The sequence below is a fragment of the Nothoprocta perdicaria genome, unplaced genomic scaffold (assembly GCF_003342845.1).
Source record: "Nothoprocta perdicaria isolate Ctin4 unplaced genomic scaffold, notPer1 scaffold_140, whole genome shotgun sequence".
NCBI lineage: Eukaryota > Metazoa > Chordata > Aves > Tinamiformes > Tinamidae > Nothoprocta > Nothoprocta perdicaria.
Genome location: NW_020454539.1, coordinates 1,040,048 through 1,053,195, shown reverse-complemented (window position 1 = coordinate 1,053,195; position 13,148 = coordinate 1,040,048). Strand labels below are relative to the sequence as shown.

Here is a 13,148-nt window from a genome sequence, read left to right as displayed (position 1 = left end):
GCAGGGACAGGCGGGACACCAGCAGGTCCCAGACACTGCAATGACAGGCGCACAGAACTGCCCCAGGACTGTGGGAGGCCTGACAGCTTCCCTGCTTTTTACGGCTTCTTCCCATCAGCATTTTGCTTCCTGCCTCTCCCACCTGCTTGCACACGCCGGTCGCTTTTCAAATGTCACCCGAAGCCTCMGAGCTGATGGCCAAAGAAAATGGTGCAAAGCCCATGAGTGAGACACTGCACACAGCAGCTTCCTTTACAYGGAATTAAGGAGCCCTGTGGCCAGGGCTCCCTAGGACCACGTCCAAAGCAGGGCTGTATTTAAAGCAACTGAGAGGGGGAAAGGGAAGAGGAAAGGCCAAGCCCCGCCGCCACCTTCCCAGGGCTCAGCCGCCAGGCATCTTCTCCACAGACGACACTTCCCTTCTTCCCTGTGAGGGTGCCAGAGCCCTGGCACAGGCTGCCCAGCGAGGCTCTGGAGTCTCCTTCTCTGGATCTTCCAAACCCACCTGGATGCCGCCCTGTGCCCCGTGCTCTGGGTGCCCCTGCTGGGACTAGATGATCTCTAGAGGTCCCTTCCAACCTCAGCCATTCTGTGACTCTGTGATTCCCTGTTTACGCGGGAAGGCGGCGGCTCAGCGGCAAACACGGAATAGAGGCTGTAGCTGTGCCARGGGAATCCCTCAACGTCCACGGAGGAACCTGGGAATTCTCGGTGAAGGAAGGAGCCGTACAGCTAACCCACACACTTCGCTGGGAAGCCACAAAGCATTGAATTTAGTAACRCAGAGCATCGGTGGAGAGCGTGGCAAGAGGAGGCAGGGCCTGCTCCGTCACACCTCAAGCAACTGCTTGTCAATGAAAACGTGACAGCAGTGAGTCCTTGTGCAGGTATTCAGTGGTGATAAACTTTAAACTCGACATTACTCTGTAGTTCACCACAGAAAAGGCCCAACTGGAAGCGCAGAATAACGGCGACGGGTCGGGGTAACGAGTGCTCGCTGAGCTGGATTTCTTGAAAGGAAGCAGCTCGTGAGGACGGCTACCAGGAAGCGGGTGGGAGCAGCCCAGCAGCCGTCCCGGAGCACCCGGCCCACGCAAGGAATCCAGCGGCGCTGGAATGGGGCGATGGGATGAGCGGAGCCCCGGGAAGAGGCCTGTGCTCGAGCGCTGCCTGCTCCGCGCTGCCTGCGGAGCTGCGGCCGAACAGCAGCTCTAACGTTACAGGAGTCCACGTTTCAGAGATGAGGTTGAAAAGGCAGGAAAAGGAAAAAAAAAAAAAAAAAAAAAAGAAAAGAAAAATCAGGTGAACTATTTCATGGTGGCAAGACCAAGGAAAGAGGCACTGGGTGGGAATGAGGGAGGCCACCCTGTGAAGCATCTCCTTGTGCCCACAACGTGGTAGTTGCGCTGCCTAATTTCTCCCCTGTATTTTTCTGTCAATGACTGGTCTTCCGAAGAAAGTTCTTCCGAGGGTCAAGTGGCAGAAGTCAAGTCAGCTGCTTTCCTCATGTCAAGACCGGGTGCCCTTCCGAAAGCAGAAGTCCATGAAGTTACCTTGGACGTGAGGAGCTTTGCACTTCAAAACTGCCCCGTGCAGACTGCCACTGGTGCTCTATGTGCAGTGGGCAAGAAAGGGAGCTGGGGATGGAAAGCAGATGTGAAGATGAAAAAGAAGGTAAGAAAGACACTCCCAGCCCTGGAAATGAACTTCCTGGTCCTGCAAACATTTATGGAGTGGCCACACTTGGGAGGAACAGTTCCCTGCTTGTTCCCTTGAGAGCTGCACAACGTCACTCATGTTCGTTCACACGGGCAGCAGCAGCAGCAGCAGCACAACACCGGGATCTAAAAGCACTTACACCTATGAGAAATTTAAAATGTAGTTTTAAGCGTTCTCCTAAAGCCAACAAAATTCACTAGCATATTTAAGGTGCAATACACKGTGGAATGTTTTATGCACAGATGAAGAAGTTCCAAAAGAGCCTGCTCACACACTCAAAAGGGCATCCTCAGGAGTATCTAGGGATGGTTCAAGGATAAATATGGTAGTGTTTCCAAAGTAAAATCTACTGGGCATGTACAGCATGACCCAGAGGCAGTGGCATCTGTTCTGGTGAATATATCACAAACCACATATTTGAGCTTTGATTGTGCTAAGAGGACGCAGAGCTTCTGCTAGAAAAAAAGAAAGTTTTTTAGTTCCTTCACTCCTTAACAGAGTCCACAGAACCACTCCAAAATACACTCTGAAATTCCTCTGAAAGCTCCTTACGGTACCACCAGGGCACAGCATCAAGGAGGGAACTGTCCCCTCYGCTCGCACTTGGGCTGCCTCTCCCCGGGCTGCTGACCACCGTCGTGCAAAACCTCCAGGCAGAGCTTCGGCTCTGACTGTGTTGGCTGAAGAAGACAAAATACTGACTGCAGCAATCTGAAGATGACAGAATGAGAAGAACAGCCTATAGTTTAAGAAAGATGGGAAAATAAGAGTTAAATTACAACAAATCACGCTTGAGAGGGAAGGATTCTGCTTAAAAAGCGGGATTTCGTCCCCGAAAAGTGTGGACAATGCTGCAAAGGGCAGCCTAAACATGGGTCAGCGGGACCATCTGCACCTGGAATCAGGAGATGTCCTATTCTCCTCTCCCCATCCCTCTCTGGACGTGGAAACCAAGGTAGAGAACAGGAAGGTCTATGGGCAAAGAGCCTCTCACGTGAGGGAGGGAAGCGCCCGGTTCCAGGAGCAGGGACAAGGAGGCCCRTTTTGCTCTCCCTCCTGCAGCCGCCGTCACCGCGCAGCAAACCTGACAGACGCCCCGTGCTCACTGCGCGGCTGTGCCAAACAGCGGCGCTCCGGGTGACACGGGCAGGGCGTGCGTTTGTGTAAAGCCAGGCACACAGAATAAAGCCCGGAAAGAAGAACAGGCGTCTTGGAAAAGTTAACCCAGTTCAATTGCGCACAGCCCCCTGCCTCCTCATGACTTAATTTGTGGGTGAAATTTGTAAATGGCTGYGTTAGCTACACAGGCACAGCGCTCTGAAAGGCGAAATAACTGAGGCTTTTTGCTCCTTCTCTCTCAGAAAGCAGTTTTATAATTAAATCCCTCTGTTCCTGCAGAAGGAATAAGGTTAGGTGTGAGAATAAGCCAACATATAATCCCTGTTTCTGATCTGCACATCTCTCAATGCTATTACAAATGCTGCTCATMCGAAATAGGTCTAGTAAAGTATGGAAGATTACTAAAAGATTGCCTCCCATCTCTGCTTCCAAAATCCTGTCTCAATGGCACTCACAGAGCAGGTTTCAGCTGTGCAGTGTGTACACTGGCTAATTGAGGGAGTCAGATCAAATCAGCACGCGAGACACCAGGCTGGCTGGATCCCTTTGCTTTGGTCACCTTTCATTTTCTCTCAGACAATCTCAGTTCACGCCTACAGACACAAATCAAACACGTTCCAAAGCTTAAAATAGTTCTGGTACCTAAAAGATAGGGACAAAAAATGACCATTAATTATAGGCCTAAATTGCAGACTAACAACAAACTTGTTCAGGAAGAAAAAAAAAAAAACCACAATAGCAAGCCTGGTTGTGTTAGGATTTATAGACCTGCACCTGAGAATGGCGACCACAGAGCCTGTGCCCTAAACTTTGCTAGCAAGAAACAGTCTATTGGTTTTCATACCCACTATGCTGTTTACTGCCCTTTCAGGATCACCTAGGCTTTTGTTTTACCAAAGMACCATTTAAGCTTCACCAGTGCTTCGCAGACAGCAACCTGGGGTCACTGCCACTTCCATGAAGCACCGACACTTGAGGGCCACCTCCAAAGCCACTGCYAGTCCTCATGAGGGCCACCTCCAAATGCACTGCGACCCCTCAGCTTTTTCTTTTTTTCCTTCTAGCAACTGAGTGGCCCCTTCCAAGTCTCGAGGCAGCTGGAGGTCAATATGGGATGGAAGCTTCGGGGAGCGGYGCAGCCGCCCCAAAGGGCAGCGTTAGGCACACGCTATTGCGGGAGATCACAGCCGGGTTTAAGGCACGCTCTGCCCCGCTCCCTTCCCTTCAAGGAGGAGAAACTGGAGGATGTTGTGCTTAACCAAACCCASGGGAAGGGAAGGGAAGGCTGTGGGGCTACTTTCTCTCCTCGCTTCTACCTCGGCGAGCTCAGGGGCGCCCTGGCAGAGCCGCCTCTAGGGGAGATGCAGCAGTGACCCCAGCCCGAYGGCAGCGTGAGCTCAGCCCGGCAACCTCGCTGCCTCCCCGCGCCCAAAGACGCTTCCCAACGACAGGAACGACACAAAGCGCTTCCCTTTATGGAAGGCAGCAAAGCTCTACCCAGACACCAGCACAGCATCGGGGAGAACGTCACCCCCGAGACGGCACTTCGTGTTCAGGCACTCGTAGGGCCGCGCTGTTTACGAGCTTGAGGAGGGGCGATGCGCCGTCCCTTTAAAAGCCCTGCTCTCCGCTGTATTTTTAGAGAGCGTTTTTATGTCTACAGGAGGAGGGAGCTCCCCGTGTTGGAGGGTTCCCATGGCAACAAGGCCACGGGGAGCTGGAGTCGGGAACCCCCTGGTACCCATGGCCACAGGGCCCCCTCCAAAACCTGCCGCGCGGCCCGCTCCAGAACGCACGAGGTGCCGCCTGTCCCAAAGCTCCCCGGGCAGCCCGCTCCAAAGCCTGCATGGCCGCAGGGCCTGCTCCAAGGCCCACAGCACGGCCCGCTCCAAATCCCGCACGTCCGTGGGGCCTGAGCCGCGGCGGCCAGGGCGGCGCGGGCCGGGCCCTGCGGAGCCGGCAGGGCGGCCGCGCTCTGCTCGCCGAGCAGGGACAGGGACAGGGAGGACGGTGCCGAGTCAGTAAGGGCTGCCGCYGGGAGCGGGCCGGGGCGCCAGCCCTTACCCTGCGCAAGGGGAGCGGCGGCCGCGGCCTTCCCGGAGCAGGCAGGGCTGGCGCCGCGCGGGGACCACACGGGCCCGGTGTGCGGGCACGGAGCCCGCGGGCTTCCCGCTGGGATGCGGCTTCCCRGGGAGCTTTCAGCGGTGTTGGAGGGAAGAGCCGCCAGCGGCTGCCCGCTGGCCTCGCTCCTGCCGCGCCAGCCAAGGGAGCGAGGACGAGGATGCCGCATTAGAGGAGGACAAAATGAGGTGGGTTTTGTTTCTGAGATCCATTCCAACGCTATTTCTTTCACCTGTGAAACACCAAGAACTACTCTCATCTCTCAGTACCGTGGCATCTGCTGGAAAGCASCTCCACGGAGAGGGACCTGGGAGTCCTGGTTGACACCAAGTTAACCATGAGKSAGCAGTGTGCCCTCGTGGCCAAGAAGGCCAATGGGATCCTGGCCTGCATCAGGAGGAGTGTTGCCAGCAGGTCAAGGGAGGKGATYCTGCCCCTCTACTCAGCKCTGGTGAGGCCGCACCTGGAGTACTGTGYKCAGTTCTGGGCACCCCAGTATAGGAGGGACGTGGAGCTTCTGGAGAGGGTCCAGAGAAGGGCARCCAGGATGATTAAGGGAATGGAACATCTCTCGTATGAAGAGAGGCTGAGYGAGCTGGGCCTGTTTTCTCTGGAGAAGAGACGGCTCAGAGGGGATATGATTAAYATGTATAAGTTCAGGAAGGGAGAATGCAGGGAGGAAGGGGACAGGCTGTTCTCACTGGTGGCCAGCGATAGGACGAGGGGTAATGGCCACAAGCTGAAGCATAAGAAGTTCCGTCTCCAGGTGAGGAGSAACTTCTTTACTGTTAGGGTGACAGAGCAGTGGAACAGGCTGCCCAGGGAGGTTGTGGAGTCTCCTACTCTGGAGGTCTTCAAAACCCGCCTGGATGCCACCCTGTGCCACATGCTCTAGGTGTGCCTGCTTGAGCAGGAAGGTTGGACTAGATGATCTGTAGAGGTCCCTTCCAACCTTAAATATTCTGTGAATCTGTGAATCTCACAGGTGGGATTCCTTTTGCAAGAGTAAATAAAAGGCCAAAGCAATTTGCAATCTCTACAAAACAGGAAACTGATGTAGGATTTTAAAAGGGTTTAGACCCTGCAGCAAGTTTTTCTCAAGGCTTGGCTTAATTCTGTGAAGGACGCCATTGCACAAGTCAGTTTTGCGTTTCATCCAGGAGCGATCGCCTTGAAACCTCAGGAGAAAGTACCTGCCTGGATCCCGGGCAATCTCCTCACGTGTAAGGACAGAGCATTTGGCAGGAGATTCCCCGGGATCCAGGCAGGTACTTCGCACCTGTAAGGACAGAGCATTTGTCCTGGCAGAGGTCCTGGCAAAGGACTGTGAGCTTCCTACCCCTACCTGCAGCACGGCAGCCCCTGGGGAGGCATCATCTCTATCTTAGAGTACCTGCTGCTTTGGCRGTCAAGCCCTAAGGGGTACATAAAAACTTCAGACTGATTACTTTTATATGGCTAACCACCATGATTCATCCAGCTCTATGCTCCAGGGAGAAAAGAAGGAAGCAGGCACTTAGCAAGTCCTTGATTTCCGTTTAACTTCGGTAATGAACGTCAAGCAAGCTGTGGGAAGCAGAAAAAAAATCCAGCCTTATTCCAGTTGGAGAAGCACTTAACAAACCTAAGAGACTCTGGGAAAAGAGAGRAAAAAAGAGATACTCAAGATGTGGGTGGCACATGGAAGGATTAATTTGTGTTAATTAGAAGTTGTGGAGGAGGAATATTTTGTGGGGTGGGGGGGCAGTCTCAAGATTTCAGGGAACAATGTGATAAATACTAATTGGTAATTACTTCTCCATAGTGGCAAGCAGCTTTCAAAGTCACTTCTGCAAACGTCACAGCTCCTGTTCAGTGGCTAAGATGCTCCCTGCCCAAGCCTCACACACCACTACTCTGGCAGGACCGCTCTGCCTCTCACTAGCAGCATCTCTCCTCGTGTCTCATGTCTGATGAGGGTAAAAGAGGGAATGAACAGGGTTCTTTTCCCTCCTCGGAGAACTAGGGTTATCTAAATTACAGGGATTTAAATAAAACTGCCAGGAGAAGCTGCCTTGCAGAAGGAAAGTTCAACATGGTTATGWGAAAGACTAGAAATAGAAACTAATGTGAAAAATCCCAGCTCATAATCAATTATATCATTACGCTGTCATGCACAGATGTCATCCTTTTATTTGCCCTAAGCAGGCAAGTTTTAAACRTTCCCAGTCCTTTCAGAAAGCCCAACGTTGAATCATTCTTGCTATAAGGCTACCACGGCTACATCAAACATGGACTAACCTGGAGAACCATATTCATGTCTCGGCAACCTGCAGATTTTAGGCATCACTTCCATTAGGGTCTTGACATACTGAAGAATCGTCCCTTGTAGCTAAGAGAAAACAGGTGTTTGTTAAAACAGCATTCATCATCTCAGAAACTGCACAACAAAATGCACTCAAACGGCACAAAGAAGTTCTAAAGATCCTGCTTATAACACTGCCAAGCAGCATCCTTAAAAGAGAAACTTTGAGAAAGGAAAGAACCTTGCATTTTTACTTCATATAGCATCAGCTGCTTTTTGCTACAGAAAAATCACACAACAGCTACTGCCAGGAAGAAAAAAAGGAAATATCCAAAGTATTTTCTTGCAGAAATTATCATCTCTATTGTCTAACCAACCTTTAAACTTGCTTTTATAAAGAAAGCAGCATTTGAGTGTTTTCAAAAGCTACAGGACAAAACCCCTCAGCATTAGATAAGTCTGTCCCAGGTCAAACTGGCCGCTCCAGAGGCACCACTGGGGCCACAGTCACAGTCACCCTTCCTCCCACCCATCTCCCACTCAYCTTCCCACCTATATTTAAGCACATGTGCCAGGCATCAGCCTGCCTGCCTTCCTGCAAACATTTCACCTTCTTTTCAAAATGCCCTACCATGCCAAATGATCTTCAATGAAGGTAACTGCTGTGCACAAACCCAACCAAACAGCCAAAAACTGTCAAAATCTGCTGAAAGCTTCTGTGTTTGCATCTTTCCTCCGTGACTGTATCATAGGGTCCCCTTAAGCAGCCCTCACCCTTTATAGCATTTTAAAAATTTACTTAGAATACCATGGGAATTACAGAAAAACTGGTGCCATGTGTGCCAAGTGTCTGAAGTGAGACTATTAATGCTAGAGCTGTAAGGTTTGATTATTTTCATCACATTTTCCTGTCAGGGAGCAGGGATAGGAGGAGAAGACCATTTCTTCAGCTTAAATTGAACAAACGGCCCTGCAGTCTCCTCCTAAAAGCCCCTCATCCTCCAAGGCCCATCCTTCTCTTCCAGGAGCCCATTTCTAATACGAGATGCAGAGGCCATACGAGTAACTTGTTCAGCATCAACTGCTGGATCAAGCACTGAGATTGGGCCTTCCTTGTTCGTAAGGGTCAATGACACTATTAGTGAAAGCTCTAAAGTTAGAAAAGGCAGGAAACACTCCAGCTGTCCTCAAAAAAACAGAGAGAAGTAAATTATCAGTAAGACTTCTACTTAGAAGTGAACTCATTTGAAGCACTTAGACTTGTCCAGAGAAGCCTCCCAAGGATTTTCCATATTCATCTTCAAAATGGAAAGGAGACTTTCCAAACACTGCATGATCACCCAGGCACTTGTTCTACTGCTTTCTGAAGATGTTGGGTGCTCTCAGTCATAGCTTATATTGAACTTCATGCAAGTCACATCTCAATGAGTATTATCTCTGTCTTATTTTCCTTAGAAATCTAAATGTTACATTTCATAAGACAATCATAAGCAGAAAATGAAGTACAGTCAACATACCAGGCTCTTGACAACTTTCAGCAGCTCCTCCATTACTACAGCAATGCCCTGATACCCAAGAAGCCTACAGATGACTTTGAAGTGAGGGGGGCCAACAAAATTCCTGTAGTTGCTGTAGATGCTGGAATACGCCAGATTCAAAGCCTAAAAGGGAGAGAAGCAGATCTGATTAATGACAGTTTCATCTGATCGTATCCTTACAGCAAATCTCCAATAAACAGTATTTTTAAATATGTTAGAAATAACAAATGAAAAACAGCTTACATTTTGCTATTACATAGGAAGTCAAAATACATAGTTTCCCCTTTTTGAGAAAGAAATTCCAATGAAAACTTCAATTTTCGCAAGAAGCACTTGTGAATAGTTCTTGTTCACCAGGCCTATTTCTCCSTTAGTATTTGTCAAGCCACGAGTTATTTCCTCTATTTCACATTCCTCTGCTCACACAAGTACAAAAGGWTAAAAGTAGTCCCGGTCAATGTTTAGATTTCTACATTTTCAGCACGGCCTCTCAGCTTATATGGCCCTCTTCACGTACAAACCCTTTTCAAAGAAATGCCTTCACTTTTCATATCACGGCAGTCCTCTGAATTCCCTGAAGACTCCACTAAACAAAAACAGGCTTGTGCAGTGACTCGTCCGGGCAGCTAATTAAGAAGGATCTTGTTGCTCAAACCCCATAGCCAACCAGGAGATCAAAGCAACCCTGAGCCTGGGGGGTGACCCCCTGGAAGTCAAGTGTGGAGCTGTGTATACAGGACCAGGTGCTGGGCCCTGTTATTATTTCTTCAGAGTGACAGAAAGGCTGCTGGCTGACGCTGTGTAGGGATGTAGAAAGGGGCTGCTGAAGGCAGGGATTAAAGGGGAGCTTGTTCATTTAACCCGCACCATTTGAACAACGGGTCGCTCTCCCAGAGTCCCCAGATTTATTTTTAAAAGGGAATCTCGTCAGCCTTCCCTGCAGAAGGCTCCGCCGCGTTCCCTTTCCTTTTCCACGGTTATCGGCGTCTCTCGCACAAGTACACAAGGCTACAAGACCTTCAACTCAGACGTCAGCTGTGACGCACAGAACTTTCCTTCCTCAGTATCCAGGGAGAGGAGCGCTCATTTTCTCCCCAGCGCAGATCCTACCCCCGGCACCCGTGCAAGCCAAATCCAGAGAGCTGTAATCCGTACCACATGGCGCTGCGCAAAGAAACGCCTGGGCAGCTAAGCCACGAAATTCTACCAAGCTCTTGGATAATTTTTCTCTTATAAAAGAAAGGGATTTATAATGTGGGTGAGGGCATGGGAGAATGGGAGCTGTATCTTGGGCTGCCTTCGGCAGAGCGTTGCCAGCAGGAGGAGGGAAGTGATCCGGGTCTGGGCTTCCCGACAGCAGGTAGACGAGGTCCTGTGGGAGCAAGTGCAGCCAAGGGCCACGAGGACCCGGGAGGGAGCGGAGTCYCTCTCGTGTGAGGAAAGGCCGAGGGATGCGACCGCTCGGCCCAGAGGAGGCCACCCGGGGCACCTTGGGGCGCGTTTAAACCTCTCAAGGGAGGAGGATGGGCCAGGCTCTTCTCCGTGGAGCCCACGGACGGGATGAGAGGACACGGTCCTGGGCAACATGCTGTAGTGATCGTGCCTGAGGAGGATGGCCTTAAGGATGGTCTAAGGACGGTCTAAGGAAACGTGCCCTAAGGATGCCCTGTTGGAGTTGATGTTGCGAAACTCGCAGCCACCCTTCCCGGGAACACCAGAGCTGCCAGGGCCGCTCGAGCGAGGCCGCGAACCCGCTGGTGACGCYGCGGGCTCGCCGCGAGCGCGGAGCTGAGCCAGTGGCCCGTGCCAGGCAAGGACCACCCGGCGGGCGCCTAGGGCTGCCCTCCCTCGGGGGCAACGCACGCCTTCGGGCAGCCTTCTGCGCACAGAACGGGCTCCGAGGTACTGCACGGCGGGGAGAACGGGTAACACACGAGAGAATGTGTGGATGCCTCGATACACTGAGCATCTTATAAAGGTGCCCCGAAAGGTGGGATTTCATCTTCTGCTTGTGACGTTTCAACCAGGCAACACAAACAAGGAATGTATCCAAACCACCTATGACAGCTACAGAAAGTTACAGTGTAAAGAAKATTTTACTTTAATAAATTAAAGAATTTTACTGGCCTGAGTTCTCACTCTACTTCAACACAGACTAAGCGAAGGGGACGCCCCTTCACACACCAGGATTTGTCACAGAAAAGCAAGCTCTTAAATTGCTACTTCAGTATAAAAAGCTCCCCAAACACAACAATAACTTGATCAATCTAAAATGAAAGAAAATTTAACAAGAAGCCTTTTATTAAAGTAACATTATTGGGGAAGTATCTAAAAAGGCCGACCTGTGCAAACGCTGGATTAGCAGAGCTTTATGAACGGAGATCTAAAAAACCATCATCACAGACCCTCACTGCCTGCCCCCCATGGCACCCAGAAACAGAAAGCTCTTAGGGCAGGAGCCACTGACAAGGCCGGCGGGAGCGAGGGAAGGAAAAGCAGAGGGAGCTGGTTATTTTTTAAGCTGTGCTTGCTGCTTGCTCCCTCCCCTGTTAAAAAAAAAAAAAATAGTTGCTGATGTCACCGAAGTGCTAACATTAATCACTCACAGCATCACCGGCACACACAGAGCAGCACACAACAGGGATGCTGAAGCAGCCCCGCGCCCAGCAGGAGGTAAGTGAGAGAGGAGGGAAGAGCCGTTATTTCCTCCGGGATTTTCTCGAGGAAAGAGCCGTTATTTCCTCCGGGATTTTCTCGAGGAAAGAGCCGTTATCTCCTGCAGGATTTTCCCGGAAAGACAGGGTGCCTTCGGAGCACACGTGCCCCTGCACAGCGTGAGCAGAGGAGAAGCAGCAGCGGCGCCGCAGGGAGACACTGCTCGGGGAGAGCCCGGCCGAGGGGGAGCAAAGCGACCACGCGCACTGGCAACCACAGACCATGAAGGAAGCACCTGATGTAAAAAGGGGCAGAAAATCTGGTGTTTCTCTCGTCTTCACGTCAGCGCCATATGAAAACTCTGCTCTGAATCTTCCATCAGCAAGTGGAGGTGAGTACTGACTTTATCRTCTATAAAATACCAAATGTGTTTCCCAAACGTTAACATGCCAATAATTACACATCCTCGAATAATTTATGTTTCAGATGAAACAGAAATAGTCTTATTGTTACTTATTTAAAATCCAGGCACTCCCTAACTCTACTTGCAAAATGCAGTGAAGATGAGAGTATTATTTCTAGACAGTAGCAGGAAGTGCTCCTTATTAAAAAAAGAATATATATATATATATATATATATATATAAAAAAAACGTGGCTCACTTTTAACATCCGGACAAGCTGGTGTCAAAAGCTGTCTGTCTAACCAGCCTATCTGAGAGCAAACCCAATTCCTTTGCGTTGCTGCTGTGTAGAGAAGGGAGCGCTCATCACAGGGCTAGGCAGCCAGCCTCCACGCAGACCCCTCTCACCTAAGGTTTTACATTGCAATGACAAGGCACACACGCCTTTTTCCACTGCCTCCCAGCAAGTGTAATCCAAAAGCCATAAGCAACATTTTCATATATAAATATTGCAGAATTACTAACATAACTATCAAGATCCTGCTTGAATAATACAGATTTTGCCAGCATTCTTTCTAGGTAAAGCACACTGGTGGTGCTCCAGAAAATGTTATGAGCAAATTTGATCAGCTTCCTGTATCAGAACAAAAATCCAGATTTGATTGTTATTTAAGCCAGGAGACTTAACATCTTAACACTGATGATAAAAAATAAAAAAGTTATAACAAGTTACATCATTTCATAAATAATGAAATACTATGCTACTGTTGTGGGCATTTATGTTCATTAAAAAACTCAGGAATTTTAACAGTGGAAAAAGACTTGCATAGGTGTAGCACTGGAAACAGAATTAAACCAGAATAACTTGCTTACGGACCTTTGAAAAAGTTATGCTTGCATCAAAAGAAAAAAAACCACCTAATCTACTGCTTCTTATTTTCTTATCAAACACCAGTTTTAATTAAAATGCCTACTGAGGTCCAAGCTAACCTTTTGTCCCGTAAAGGAAGATATTCATTAATAGGAGTGTTTGGAGAATTGTAGAAAACAGGTATTTCCCTTGCGCTCTTTATAGTGSTAATGCAAAATGATAATTCCAAAATACTAATACTAAAATGCTAATATTAAATTTATTACAAGGAGTATTAGATTTGTGCCTGAGTTTGGGACAGACTTTGGAATTACATACAATCTCTCAGCATCGAAGAGGGAATTACAGTTATTGAAAAAAATACAAAATAAAAAGCACCATTTAGCTAAAGTAAAGGACTTAAAACTAACSTCAGGGGCTGACTAGCATCAAGCTGAA

General features: G+C 49.4%; 1 protein-coding gene across 3 annotated transcripts in view; it reads right to left on the bottom strand.

The window, feature by feature from the left end:
• The window catches only part of CYFIP1 (cytoplasmic FMR1 interacting protein 1), a 63,872-nt gene that overhangs the window by 6,067 nt on the left and 44,657 nt on the right, over positions 1–13,148 (bottom strand). For all 3 annotated transcript variants that reach the window (XM_026034238.1, XM_026034237.1, XM_026034239.1), the window contains 2 exons: positions 8,761–8,904; positions 7,240–7,330 (listed from right to left, as the gene is read on the bottom strand). In XM_026034238.1, coding sequence (XP_025890023.1) covers positions 7,240–7,330; positions 8,761–8,904 — 235 coding nt within the window. The remainder of the gene's footprint in view (positions 1–7,239; positions 7,331–8,760; positions 8,905–13,148) is intronic.